This window comes from Palaemon carinicauda, chromosome 7, assembly GCF_036898095.1.
Source record: "Palaemon carinicauda isolate YSFRI2023 chromosome 7, ASM3689809v2, whole genome shotgun sequence".
Lineage (NCBI taxonomy): Eukaryota > Metazoa > Arthropoda > Malacostraca > Decapoda > Palaemonidae > Palaemon > Palaemon carinicauda.
In genome coordinates, this window is record NC_090731.1 from 11,309,931 (window position 1) to 11,324,930 (window position 15,000).

The following is a 15,000-nucleotide window of genomic DNA, read 5'->3' on the forward strand; positions in this document are numbered from 1 at the left end:
ACCCTTTATGGATGCGTGCAGTAGCACCCCGTGGAAGATTTGGTTGGGAATTACGGATGAAATGCACGAAGGCGTTTGGATTGATCTCAATGGAGACAAGCCTGTGGAGTTTGAGAACTTTGTGTCCCCTTATCCTTACGGAGGAAGATCCGACAACTGCGCAGCTCTTCTCCCCGATGGGACGTGGGGAGATGCCAAGTGTAGTTTAAAAAAGTGTAGCGCTTGTCACGTTCAGCCATCAAAGTATTTGTATCTAAGAGGGCTATGTTTTGATAACGAGCACGAGACGCGTTTTAGAGTAGAAGGGTACATTGAAGGACGACCTCTTTTTAGGGGATACTATGATTTATTAGTAATGTGGAACCAGTCTCTTTCCCAGTGGTTGCTCACGAATACGGTCAACACGACGATAGCTTCTATGTCTCCTTCAGACTTGAATGACTACCCGCTAGGCCAAAACGAATGGACAATTAAAAGTTTGATATGCGGAACACACATTGGCGCTAAAGTTAACCTCAGCTTATCGCCCTGTATGCCAGACCACTTCATGTGTTATTCAGGAGAGTGCATCAAGCATCAGTATAGGTGTAACCTTCGCTTTGAATGTGAGGACGGTTCCGATGAAGATGACTGTGACGTGGTTCATCTTGAAAGCGGTTACAGAAGCCACCTCCCTCCACCAGGATTGGGTAACCTGCCTCTTCAACTGGCGTTGAATTTCACGCTCGCTAGGTTTGTGGCCATCGACATTATCAAGATGTCTATTTCAGTGGACTTTCAAGTCTCGATATCCTGGGAAGACAACCGACTTAGTTTTAGTCATCTCGAAAGCACCAAAAATAAAGCTATACTGACTAGAGGGGATGTCAGCAAGATATGGATTCCCCGTTACCGACTACTGAGTGTTGAAGGAGGCTTGGTTCAGCTTCTAGAACAAGAGGTACTGGTTAACTCAGCAAATAACCCAAGACTTCCTGATTTCAATGCTGTTAAAATGGGTAAGTTAGAAGATGGTGCAAAGATTTTTTCTTTTGGGGGGGATGCCTTAAGTCAATTGCAATGGTTTTTAAATTATTTTTCTACTGAAAACTGAATTTTGATAGTGGCACATGTAATTAGAAAAAGAATAGAAATACCATCCATTAGCATAACAGTTGATTTAGATTTCTACATCAATAAACGTGTGTTGATTAAATTGCACATGATTTCAAGTCTAAAAACACAATCTGGATTTATCAATTGGACTTCTTTTTTATTATTTAAAATTTTATAACAAATATTCTGTTCTTGCAGATTTAATGTACCCAGGAGCTGAAAATCAACTCATCTTGATAGAAGAATATACAGCCAACTTTGCCTGTTCCCTTCAATTCTATGCATTCCCTTTTGATGTTCAAGTTTGTAGCATCTCCTTGCGCCTTCCATCAAGCTACGAGGATTTTGTCGCAATATCAGACGAAAAAAGCCAAGTGTCATTTACTGGGCCACAAGAACTGGCCCTTTTCATGGTGGGTGAGGTGAGGAAAGGCCCTGACTGGGGAGATGGCCACGCTCACATTGAGTTCGTATTAAAATGTCATGGCAGTAGCGTGGTCTTATCTTTCTTCTTACCGTGTTTGATGTTACTGTTAGTAAGCTGGGGATCACTGTTCATAAACTGGGATGCCTTTGCTCTCCGAGTTATGCTATCATTTGGAACGCTTCTTTTGTTTTACCTCCTACGCTTAACGCTGATAAGCAGCACGCCTGTGACGATGGCTGTAAAGTTCCTCGACGTGTGGGTTTTGATCACTGTGCTTATTCTGTTTGTCAACGTACTTGTCCACATCTTCCTACAAGATAATGATGTTGATGATTACTACAACAGAACAAAGCCCTTACTGATGAGGCCAGCAGGGGGAGCGGTGATGATTGCACGCGACTCTTCAAAATCGCAGATGAAACCTCTCCACTTGTATAGGATGATTATCCTTCCAGTTGCAGTGGTGACGTTCAATATAATCTTTTGGGCAATGCTGTTTATCCTGAGGTGATTTTGTGTTGTGTTCTTTGTAAGGTAGCCTACCATACAAATAAAACTTAAAATTCCCTGGCATTGATAGAATATAAGATCTATATTACTGGTCACATTGTGCGATATCTACAGTTGAAGGTACACCTGGGAAATGGTCCTTTCTTATCTTTATGCCAACACTTTGCTATGATTAACAGAGTATATGATGCATATCATATTTCTTAATACATCTTTCATAAACTACCCTGGGGCAAAAATCCTAAAATTCTTTACCAATCTTCTCTGTGAAATGCAGTGCGATTATTATATTAGATATTGAACCAAGAGCTGAGGAAAATTATGCCATTAAATATACTACTGTAGTTACAAACTAATATATATATTTTTTTTTTCGTATTAACCCTTTCCTTTTTGTACAACACTGAACTTGCCAAACTTGATTGTAATGTGTGATAGATAACTTTGAGCCTTACCCTTACACAAGTGGCGCCTGGAGTAGGAATACCTCTAACATCCACCACGCCAATAAGATGAATGACGAGTGGAATTAAGTTTGAGCACCTTATTTGCAAACAGACTTATATATCCGAGATGCAAAAGGACGAGAACGAGCACTGTTTTATAAGGATAACAACGAACACTGGATATCGGCACATGCGCAAAGAACATGAGGAAAAATATTGGCTAAAAGATGTGGAATAAGTTGACAACTGTGCGAGTGTGTAAGATTAAACGGACGATGAAGTCTGGGTAAACTGGTAACCTACTAGATGCTAATGAGTTTCTCGTATTGATTTACAAGTTCACAGGAAAATTTATCTGTTTATTGGTTTTCCATAGCTGAAAAATCATTTAGCAAACAGAAAAAGTCTTTGTGTAATAACTATAATTCTGTATCTATAGCCTAGATGCCTAAGAATCAAGTGTTGAAAAACAACAAATATTTTATTCAATTTCTATTTTAAATTTCAACGAAGAACAGGATTCGGAAACACATTTTTTAAGCCGGTTGTATAGCAGTATTGATCACAACTTGGGATCTATACAAATTTATTGTTAACATTTTCTTTTCTGGAATGACAAAGACCCATTGTTTTTTTCTTTAGTTTTGAAGAGCCTCACACACATCCTTTATAAGTTTACAGGGTCTACTGTAACAACAGCAAGCCAATGTAATGTGCATTATTATTGTTAGAAAAAATGTAAAGATGCTGTGATATGTATAGTCTATGTCTAACAAAATGTTCCTTTAAAACACTGGAGATAGCATTTCTAACTCAGCCGCTCATTCAAATAGTACATGTTTAACTCTATTGAATAATGTTTGATTTGAATGTGTTTCACGTTTTGCTTTTATGACGCTAGCACTGTATACTATATATTTCACTCTAATCATTATAAAAACAAACATATCTTTTGTAGGTCTGGATGACTAACTATAAGGTTCAATGTTATATGTTTCCATCTGTTGTATATTTTAGTTTACTGCCTCCACAGACTGTCTCATAAAATGAAAACCTTTTGTTGCACTTTCTTGAAACCATTCTACTTTACCCTGGTTCGCACTTCCTTTCTTCCTCCTTGCTGTCCAGCTTCTTTATAACTTTTACTTCATAGAGTAACTGCAGGGTTTCCCCAAGATGCAATTGGGCGCTGAATGATCCTCACAGGACCCAACACATGGTTCACATTGATAAATCCAATACATTTGAATATCCTAAAGGAAATGTCTGCCTATATACTTTAGGATTAAGTCCTGAGTATCAGTACAAGTAGATATATTAATTTACTAATGCAGTAATGATAAACAAATAGTTCCAGTTTACATTTTTTGAAAAATGTAACATGAAAGATGAAAACATTGGTAAATAGGCCTACTCTGAGTCATACATGTTAGATCGTTTTCCAGAGTAGAATCTGTTAGATAGGCTTACTTGACCTTTGTGGAAACAATAAAATATTTCACCATGATACAAAGCTTCTTGGGTGAATGAAAAACAAAATAGACCTTACAAGAACCTGCAATTGACCATGAGAGTAATAGTATATACTCAAGTGAGTAAAAAAAAAAAAAGTGAGGGTGAAAGAACCAAATGAGTGATTTAAAAGTGAATGAAATTCATCAAAAACTAGAAGAGTTGCCTGGTTTTCAGACTAGGCAGCAGGAAATATTCCAGTAACCAAAGAGATTTTTTGTTTTGTTTTACAGAAATTGCAGATTTAACATTTAATAGCTCCTTGACTATTCAGTTTCAACTATTCTCAAGTGTATCTCGCTGAACTACTGGTTAAATTCTGCTTGTTGCTAGTTAACTTGGACGAAAAAATGTTATTCACAAAATGTATTTCCGGTAATTCTGAGATATTGTGGTCTTCATGAAGTCAAGGGCTAACAACAGCAAACAATCTTAGGCTTTAATTATATTCTTCATGAAGTCAGTGGCTAACAGTTGCAATTAATCCTCGACTTTCAATGTGTCAGACGATAGTAGACCTAGACCTACCTTCAAATGATCCTGCAATACAATATTGTGTTCTTCATGAAGTCCGTGGCTAACAGTTGCAATTAATTGTGGACTTTCAACGTGTCAGACGATAGTAGACCTAGGCCTACCTTCAAATGATCCTGCAATACAATATTGTGTTCTTTATGAAGTCCGTGGCTAACAGTTGCAATTAATTGTGGACTTTCAACGTGTCAGACGATAGTAGACCTAGGCCTACCTCCAAATGATCCTGCAATACAATATTGTGTTCTTTATGAAGTCCGTGGCTAACAGTTGCAATTAACTGTGGACTTTCAATGTGTCAGACGATAGTAGACCTAGGCCTACCTTCAAATGATCCTGCAATACAATATTGTGTTCTTTATGAAGTTAGAGGCTAACACCTACAGACAATCATGGATGACAACTTAGTTCTTTGAACATCAAGTAAGTGGCCAATGGATGTTTTTTTTTTTTTTTTTTTTTTTTTTTTTTTTTTTTTTTTTGAGGAAGGTGACAAGAGAATACATTCTCCAATGTATCTGGTGTGGTATGTCAATAAATCACATAAATGTGCATTATGACTCATCTGGTTTATCTTTTCCTAACTACTCTCAACTTATGAGGTTAGTTATTCATTTGTATTGATAGTGAAGAGCTATGTAAGATTTCTTAAACATTTAAATGTTTAATCAAAGCGTATTAAGTGGCCGTTAATTCAGAGCTTCAAACAATAGCACAAAATCATGTTCGCTTCCAACATTCTTTTCATAGTAAAAATTAAAACATTATTTTATACAAGTGACGATTTAAGTATGGGAAACCATTTTTGATAAGTACCATGTATATCGAAACACTTATTAGGCTGAAAATATGAATAAGGTTTAAGAAATACGGTACATTTAAATATTAGGCCTAATAATAAATTCTGACTAATAAAATTTGCTTTATAATGAGCCACTTACCAAAAACGATTTGAGGAGATCTCTGGATTTGCTAAGAGATATCATAATTTCTAGGACGATGAAGAATCATCTCTTTAAATATATATGATAGAGAATAGCTAATCTACAGTAAAACTAAGCCTCGTTACAAAGATGTAACTGTAGTCATTTATTTTAATGAGGCGCATTTGCACCGACTCGCAGCGGTGCCCTTTTAGCTCGGAAAAGTTTCCTGATCGCTGAATGGTTAGAATTATCTTGTCCAACCAATCAACGATCAGGAAATTTTTCCGAGCAATTAATGGCAACCCTGCGAGTCTGTGTAATTCTGCCTTACTAATAAGAATTGACTATAGTCTCTGATAATTCTCAGCATTACTTACTTTGATGGCTGCTTTTCCGGTCCCATACAGCAGAGGAACCCCACTCTCTACAGGACCTCCACTGTCGTTTTGCCTTATTCGTTCAGAGTATTTAACGATTCATATCTCATATTCTTCATTTACTGTTAAATCGTCACTGTCAAAAGACCCATGAAATAAGAAAGTCTTCAGTTTCCTCTTGAAAGCCTTAATGTCTTCAATCATTCGAATGTTTCGTGGGACCTTATTATAGAGTCTCGGGGCCTCATATTTAAAGGCTCTAGAGCCTAAAGTAGACATAAATCTAGGTTCCAACAGTTTGAAGCCATCTGTAACTATTCTCGTGTCGACACGATTTGTTGGCTGCGCAATATGTAGCAATTCTCTAAGTATTTTGGACGCCCGGTTCTGATAACTTGGTGGGTCATTGTACATATTTTAAATTCAATCCTCGCTTTAATCGGCAGCCAGTGTAAATCAATTAGTAAAGGGGGTGATCCTTTTATCAGTCTTGCTCCTTTGTTTAATATGTTTTGTAATTTCTTAAGTTGCACTTTTGGTAAATTGTAATAGAGTTGCAATAGTCAATCCTGGTAATAACACGATTTATCACAAGTTTCTTTATAGAATTTTCGTCTAGATACTTTTTTATAAACGCAATATTTCTTAGATGATAACCAGCAGTTTTATTACAATATTTATTTGGGCATTTAGAGATAGGTTGCAGTCAAGAAATACACATAGATCTCGAACTTTACTAAGTAACAGCACCGAGTCATTATTTATGTTCATTTGAATATCACCCAACTTTCTCACGCTGTTTCTCTTGCCCACCACCATGAATTTAGTTTTATTTTCATTTAATTTTAGTTGTTTAAATATCATCCATTCTCTAACACTATCAAGGATTCGGTTTAGAGTTGCAGTAGTGTCATCTATATCATTTATGGAGAAGTAAAATTGTGTGTCATCTGCAAATAGTTTAAACTTCACGCCATGCCTTTGTAGTATTTTCGATAGATGCAGAATAAGATTGGGCCAAGTACACTCCCCTGGGGTACCGCTCTGTTTAAGGGTTCATATGATGAATAAGAGTTTCCAATTTGTACACAGTAGTTTCTACCAACTAAGTAGTCTTTTAGGTATTCGAAGGCTTGATATTCAACGCCGATGGACCGTAGATCATTTAGTAGCAGTTCATACACAACTGTATCAAAAGCAGCACTGAGATCGAGCAGAATTAAGATACCACGTTTTTTTTTTTTTTTTCATTTCTAGCATATCATTTACAACAGAGCAGATGGCTGTCTCCGTAGAGTATAGTTTTCTGTAAGCAGATTGGTTGTCAGCCAAAGCTTCTATTACTTCTAAGTGGCTGACTAGTTGTTCAAGAATTACACATTCAAGCACTTTTGAGATAAAGGATAGATTTGAAATAGGTCTATATGAGCTTAATTCCTGGTAGTTCAGTGCATTTTTCAGAACTGGTGTGACTATAGCCATTTTCTCAGATTTAGTGTGCCCGAGTGTACGCTCAAGCAAGATTATGAGACTGCAAACTTGAAAATTAATGAGGGGATACTGAAAACAGTATATTTTTGCATAGATTAAATCATGGAAGCATGAAAAGGCAGAAACAGAGCCAAAAAAAAAAAAAAAAAAAAAGGATTAAAACGCATAGGGTGCAAATAACGCTGATTCAGCTCCTAGAGGAGATTGTGACTTGGACTGCTCTGTTCTGTGACTTGAAGCCACATGATTTCAGGTGTAACTTTTTTCTTGAGGAAAAATGCATTCTTTTTACCAGCTGCTTTTTGCCTCCTAAATCAATTTATAAATATTGGATCATTCAGTATAACAAAATTTATGGGCCATTTTGATCCAGTGCATATGCTCACTTGAAAAACATGTGGCTTGAAGGCCTGTCATGAATATCATAGGCAAAGGACAGTGAAAATGCCCTAGCAATTCAATACCCGAGATTCTGACCATATATCAATATGATCAGCATCCAAGAGCCTTTTCTACTCAAGCTGGGACCAGGGAGGGCCAGGCAATGACTCAGCAGGTAGACCCATAGGCTTCCTCCAAAACCCACATCCTTAGCACACAAGGATGGTGAGGTTTCAGACACTACAAGAATCTGTCACCAAGTACTGTAGTGATAATTACTAAACTCTTCCAAGTTCCCTGCAATTGTGTTTATTCTGTTGAAAAGGTTCAGGTATAGTTCCTTCCTTAGAAACTTCCGTTTAATCCAGTTTATTTGCTTCCTGTTGTTTCTCAAATTCACCATTGTTTGTCAAACTCCATCTTTTGGTATCCTACAAATGCTCAAACTCCCAACATAGATTTTTTTTTCTTTTTTTTTTTTTAATGTTCTCTCGTACCTTTTAAGACAAATACTGTACTTGTCCCCCATTGAACTCACGAATAAAAGGCTTGATCCTTAGCTACTTCTAATTCCAGTAACACTTTCATTGTTGTGACAAAAACAATTTAAAGTCTGATGGAAAACCACGTTAATTTTTCAAAATCTTTACTCTTTATTTACAAAATTGTAACGGCAACAAATTTTACAACACCACAACAAAAACACTGTAAGAAATCAAATTTCATCTACAGCCAAACAAACTTAAATAAGGTTGCTTCCAAGGTATGCAATCGTAATGCTCTGTGGCTATAGTACATTTCTTTTAGCGATGCATATTTGCACCGACTCGCGGCGGTGCCCTTTTAGCTCGGAAAAGTTTCCGGATCGCTGATTGGTTGGACAAGATAATTCTAACCAATCAGCGATCAGGAAACTTTTCCGAGCTAATAGGGCATCGCTGCGAGTCGGTGCAAATATGCATCGCTAAAAGAAATGGACTATAGTGTAATATAAGGGCTTCAATTTCAGGCACAAGGCAGCCTATATTGGAAAAGATAAGGGTTATTTGGTTTAATGAACAAGCAATTAAAGCAGTGGATCTAAGACTAGTTTAATTAAATCAATACTTGAAAGGGTCACATCGACACATGAGGACCAGTTCTTAATTCAGTTCGTTTATTCACTATCGAACATAATGAATGTAGAAATGAGGTAAATTCACAATATAAGTGAATCGTAACGTGCATTTTTATCTTAAAAATGGTTTAAGCTGAATCAGTTTCACTATATAAATACAATAACAACTCTTTACAATTCACATAAATGATATGTATGTCTAAATGAAATGTAGTATGTACAATGCTCTATTGCTATGTAGTCGATTTGCCTAAATCTTTTTCGTGATCACTAAAAATGTCAAACACACTTGAGGAATTTCAGGTCTGAATAAAATATGGGTTCCTTACTAAAAAAAAAAAATGTATTTGCATGGTTATGAAGTTTGTCGTATTCTGTATACATCAAACTTGATACACTTTAATTCTGTGCTCACACACTCACATTCTTAGAATTGGTGACCTTTCTTTCTGAAATCATATCCAAGTTCAGGTTCAGGGTTGAGGCATAGCTTATGCAACAGCCCCTCTATAACGTTTACATCGTTTCCAGAAGTCTAAAATTACTGCCAGATCTTTGCTCAGACAGCGTCTATAACGTTCACAACTCTACCAGAAGTTTTAAATTACCGCCAGATTTTTGCTCAGACAACATCTATAACGTTTACAACTCTTCCAGAAGTTTAAAATTACAGTCAGATCTTTGCTCAGACAGCGTCTGTAACGTTTACAAATCTACCAGAAGTTTTAAATTGCTGCCAGATTATTGCTCAGACAGCATCTATAACGTTTACATCGCTTCCAGAAGTTTAAAATTACAGCCAGATCTTTGCTCAGACAGCATCTATAACGTTTACAACGCTTCCAGAAGTCTAAAATTACAGCCAGATCTTTGCTCAGACAGCATCTATAACGTTTACAACTCTTCCAGAAGTTTAAAATTACAGTCAGATCTTTGCTCAGACAGCGTCTGTAACGTTTACAAATCTACCAGAAGTTTTAAATTGCTGCCAGATTATTGCTCAGACAGCATCTATAACGTTTACATCGCTTCCAGAAGTCTAAAATTATTGCCAGATCTTTGTTGAGGCAGCATCTATAACGTTTACAACTCTACCAGAAGTTTTAAATTACTGCCAGATTTTTGCTCAGACAACATCTATAACGTTTACAACTCTTCCAGAAGTTTAAAATTACAGTCAGATCTTTGCTCAGACAGCGTCTGTAACGTTTACAAATCTACCAGAAGTTTTAAATTGCTGCCAGATTATTGCTCAGACAGCATCTATAACGTTTACATCGCTTCCAGAAGTCTAAAATTATTGCCAGATCTTTGTTGAGGCAGCATCTATAACGTTTACAACTCTACCAGAAGTTTTAAATTACTGCCAGATTTTTGCTCAGACAACATCTATAACGTTTACAACTCTTCCAGAAGTTTAAAATTACAGTCAGATCTTTGCTCAGACAGCGTCTGTAACGTTTACAAATCTACCAGAAGTTTTAAATTGCTACCAGATTATTGCTCAGACAACATCTATAACGTTTACAAATCTACCAGAAGTTTTAAATTGCTACCAGATTATTGCTCAGACAACATCTATAACGTTTACAACTCTACCAGAAGTTTAAAATTGCTGCCAGATTTTTTGCTCAGACAAAATCTATAACGTTTACATCGCTTCCAGAAGTTTAAAATTACAGCCAGATCTTTGCTCAGACAGCATCTATAACGTTCACAACTCTACCAGAAGTTTTAGATTACTGCCAGATTTTTGCTTAGACACCTGTAAACATGTACCGTAAGCCAGAGTTAATTTTACATGAAACATAAAGTGTAGAACTACTAATGTTTGTTACATAAAAACAAAATTTGCAATAAACCTCTATAATTTATCTTTCTATTATACTGTTTTGCCTTTTCCTCCATATCAGGTTTAATATTTCTTTTTTTTTTCTTTTCTAAATTTCTTTCAATGAATAAAAATGATCCTATCATTTTCTTTAGGTCTTCCTCGTAGGGTTGTTGAAGCTCAACCAATAGAGAATTGTAATTTACAATAGCTATACTGGCTGGGCTTGTGATAGACAATATCAATGATCTAAGTTCTACTAATTAAACATGGTTTTTACCTCTAGTCGTTGTGTAACTAAACCACCTGGCATTTATTGTTTTATCATTAATTTTTTTAAAATGGCTGTGCATGAAAATCCAGAGGTAAAAGTGTAGGCCTATTATCAATAAATGAATTTTTACAGGTGTATTTTGAATGCTAACATATCAGAAATGATTATGTAATCACTAAATTACAGTATACAGCAATCCTATGAAGTTATTAGTATAATTTCTACAGAAGAGGAGAGGAGTTATAATTGCTATGAATGGTGTCTAAACTAATGACTAAAGTAGAAGTGACGTCCCATACAAAATTCAATGTAAGAGAAAATTTCAAAAAGAAATAAAAAGAGAATATTTCAAATAGAAATAAAAAGATAAAACTTCAAATAGAAATAAAGCATCCTAATTAATATAAGTTCAAATCTTCTCTTACTCTCAGAGTCAACCCAAATAATTTCCGATGAGATTTTGTCTTGCTTCTTAGCTGTTTTCTTCGTTGTCCGATTCAGATTCTGAAGATGAATCAGAATCTGAGTCGGAATCAGAGCTTGATTCAAGTTCTTTGAGCTTTTCAAACTTGATTCTGAATAACTTTAAATCTAAGTCAGCTAAATGCTGTAAAAATCCATTATTTGGGCGGATTTCTCTACCTGCAAAAGAAGAATAAAATAAACTCTAAGAATATTCATCAATTTAGGTTCATACATTTTTTTTTTTATTAAATTTTCCAGTTTCAAACAGTTTGATATTGTCAATGAATTTTAAAATGAAAATAAAGTTCAAAAACGTATCTGAGGACAGAATTAACACTCACTTTCTCTCAAAAGAGTTAGAGCTTTAGCTGCTGTCATGTTTCGCTTCAACATGAGGAACGCTGCAACAATTGTTGCTGATCTAGACCTACCCTGGCGGCAGTGGACCAATACTGTGCCTATTGGGATAAAAAGAGAATTAAACTGGTTATATAATGGGACTTTTATGTTTCAATCCTAGAATTGATGAATAATAAAGTAACAGGAGTCTTTTTATAGTTTATATATGACATATCTGTTTTGGCGTTGTTAATAGTTTATTTAGACACATCTGTTTTGGCGTTGTTAATAGTTTATATATGACATCTGTTTTGGCGTTGTTACTGTTTTTAGAATGATTTATTGTTGATTTGTTCTCATTATTTATTTATTTCCTTATTTCCTTCCATCACTGGGCTACTTTTTCCTATTGGAGCCCTTGGGTTTATAGCATCTCGCTTTTCCAACTAGGGTTGTAGCTTGGCTAGTAATAATAATAATAATAATAATAATAATAATAATAATAATAATAATAATAATAATAATAAAAGTTTAACTCTAGAGATACGAGTGTTTAGGATTATTGATGGAACCCAATTGTTTATTTGATTTCTCATTATGATTTATTGATTAGTTTTATGATTAAAGGGAGTCTTAGCTTTTTCTATTCTGATATTTCCCTTTTGTAATTTTATAAGTACTATACAATATTTTCCTTAAAAGAACTTGTTTCAATGCATCTATAACTATTTATCCTATAAATATGTGTAAAACATTTTTAACAAAGGGTGTGTTAATAGTATCGTAGGAGAAAAATTAAACATGGTTTGATTATATTATTTAAAAAGTTAACAACACAATTGGAAGCAAAACTTCTTTTCAAATCTTTCACCTTGCGATAAAAAGAAAAAAAAGAAAAAAAAAACTGAACTATGATTTATGAGTTTCCTGGCCTAACTGCATGACCCTGCTTGGTCCAGTCAGTGTTTTATTGAATAACCATCAACAAATATCTTTATTATTCTGATTATACAACTCTGTTAGATCAAGAGAAATAATAATAAAACTCTGAGTAACTTGAAATATTTCATACTGTATTAATTTTCCTTCAATAAAGTCTAAATATTACTGATAAAAAATATTTAAATTTTTGGTAATTAATTTAACTTGGGGATTTTTTTTTTTTTATTATTTCATTTGGCCATGTTTTGAATATATTTTCCTGTTTGGGCTTAATCTAGTGACTCCCATCTCACTCTGTTGGACAAAAGCTTACTGTCTATTAAATTTCTTATCACTGATCTGTATATTAATCTCTGGACTGTTGTCCACTTAGTTCTTTGAGCATGTTGTAGGCCTATAAGATTTTTCATTACTCTGGCCATCTTTGCTCTCAGATCTCCCAAGACTGTAGGAACCTGTAAGTGGAGCTATTTATGCAGTTAATTCTAACAGTCACTTTTCTCCATCATGAGAATTAATACTACAGTCCACTGGAAATTCTTTTCCAGCTGTGATCAGATTACAAAATTACGGTGTTTAGATTTGTTACAAATGGTTTGCTGTTGAACGGGATAATGTGTCTCTTTTCATAGTTTATATATGGCAGATCTCTAACGGTGTTACTGATTTTAAAATATCTTATATTTATTATTCATTACTTTTCATATATAGCTTATTATTATTCTTTATCATGTTTCCTCACAGAGCAACTTTCCCTGTTGGAGCCCTAGGGATTATTATTATTATTATTATTATTATTATTATTATTATTATTATTATTATTATTATTATTATTATTATCATATTTCCTCAGCAATTTTCCCTGTTGGAACCCTAGGGCTTATACCATCCTGCTTTCCCAATTTTGGTTGTATCTAAGCTTCTACTATATACAGTATGTATGTGCGTGTGTCTGTATGTGTAATTGAAGCAAATCTAAAGGAACAAAAATTTTTTGTAAATCATATAAACTCTCTTGACATTCAACATGTCAAAATAAAAATAAACTAATAAATAAAACTTAATACGGGCATAGATGCAGCTAAATTCAAAAGAAACATTTTATACATAGTCTTGGGTCTTTGACTTTAAATACGTCTGTAAGTGTAATTGAAGCAAATCAAAAGGAAAAAAAAAATGTTGGAAATCATATAAACTCTCTTGACATTCAACATGCCAAAATAAAAATAAACTAATAAATGAAACTTAATATGGGCATAGATGCAGCTAAATTCAAAAGAAACATTTTATACATAGTCTTGGGTCTTTGACTTTAAATACGTCTGTAAGTGTAATTGAAGCAAATCAAAAGGAAAAAAAAAATGTTGGAAATCATATAAACTCTCTTGACATTCAACATGCCAAAATAAAAATAAACTAATAAATGAAACTTAATATGGGCATAGATGCAGCTAAATTCAAAAGAAACATTTTATACATAGTCTTGGGTCTTTGACTTTAAATACGTCTGTAAGTGTAATTGAAGCAAATCAAAAGGAACAAACATTTTTTGGAAATCATATAAACTCTCTTGACATTCAACATGTCAAAATAAAAATAAACAAATAAATGAAACATAATATGGGCATAGATGCAGCTAAATTCAAAAGAAACATTTTATACATAGTCTTGTATTTTTAAATACCCAACGTTTAACAATGGAAAGCTTATAACTGTAAAATAGATACGATACAGTCGATACTAAACACTTGTGGTCCGCCATATTGGCAAGAGCCAACATAACGTTTGCTTAATTTACACATACCAGCCAAACAATTGCAGATATAAACATATGCAGTGATACAATACAAGGTGCAATTACTAACCTCCAGAATTTATGGCTTCGTCGATGAAATCAACTGCCTTTTCGAAATGAACGGTGATATTAACGAACGGGAGATCCAAGAGGTCTAACCCTAGGTAAGTGATAGTAGGACTCTGAAGGTACGAAGGAAAAATTCCCAAGATTAGATCTAAAATGCCGTTCTATTTTTAGGGTTATTAATAAGAGAAATATCATACAAGGAGAATTTCAGCATTAGGCACAAAGCCCTAATGTTAGTTAATCTGTTTACATTCATGAAAGTCCACATTACATTCATAAAAACAGACAGATATCAGTAGTCTAAGTATTATCAATTTATTAAGTAGAAATACATAACACAAGTTATTACAAAACACTGCATAATAATTAATAAGATACATACCTTATAAAACTCTGGTCCTGTTTTTACACGGGCTGGTCCCGCCGTGTTGTCTGCGGCGTTTAGTATGTGGGTGATGCCATTGCGTAA

At 34.6% G+C, this 15,000-nt stretch overlaps 3 protein-coding genes across 4 annotated transcripts in view; 2 read left to right on the forward strand and 1 right to left on the reverse strand.

The window, feature by feature from the left end:
- Nucleotides 1–2,588, forward strand: part of LOC137643842 (uncharacterized) — a 59,517-nt gene extending 56,929 nt beyond the window's left edge. The window contains 2 exon segments of the mRNA XM_068376565.1: nucleotides 1–998; nucleotides 1,294–2,588. The exon segment at nucleotides 1–998 is cut by the window's left edge and continues 135 nt beyond it. Of these exon segments, the coding sequence (XP_068232666.1) occupies nucleotides 1–998; nucleotides 1,294–2,033 (1,738 nt within the window). The 3' untranslated portion in view covers nucleotides 2,034–2,588.
- A 1,754-nt stretch (nucleotides 2,589–4,342) lies between these two features.
- The window catches only part of LOC137643848 (recQ-mediated genome instability protein 1-like), a 301,889-nt gene continuing 291,231 nt past the window's right edge, over nucleotides 4,343–15,000 (forward strand). Inside the window, exon 1 of one of the 2 annotated variants that reach the window (XM_068376572.1) lies at nucleotides 4,343–4,947. The gene's annotated coding sequence lies outside the window, so the exon portion shown is untranslated. Of the gene's footprint in view, nucleotides 4,948–14,490; nucleotides 14,627–15,000 lie in introns of those variants that run through there. The other variant, XM_068376574.1, reaches the window with a different exon arrangement.
- Nucleotides 10,415–15,000, reverse strand: part of LOC137643849 (dual specificity protein phosphatase 3-like) — an 8,487-nt gene continuing 3,901 nt past the window's right edge. The window contains exons 3-6 of the mRNA XM_068376575.1: nucleotides 14,914–15,000; nucleotides 14,533–14,644; nucleotides 11,728–11,844; nucleotides 10,415–11,563 (exon numbers count right to left, since the gene is read on the reverse strand). The exon at nucleotides 14,914–15,000 is cut by the window's right edge and continues 28 nt beyond it. Of these exons, the coding sequence (XP_068232676.1) occupies nucleotides 11,394–11,563; nucleotides 11,728–11,844; nucleotides 14,533–14,644; nucleotides 14,914–15,000 (486 nt within the window). The 3' untranslated portion in view covers nucleotides 10,415–11,393. The remainder of the gene's footprint in view (nucleotides 11,564–11,727; nucleotides 11,845–14,532; nucleotides 14,645–14,913) is intronic.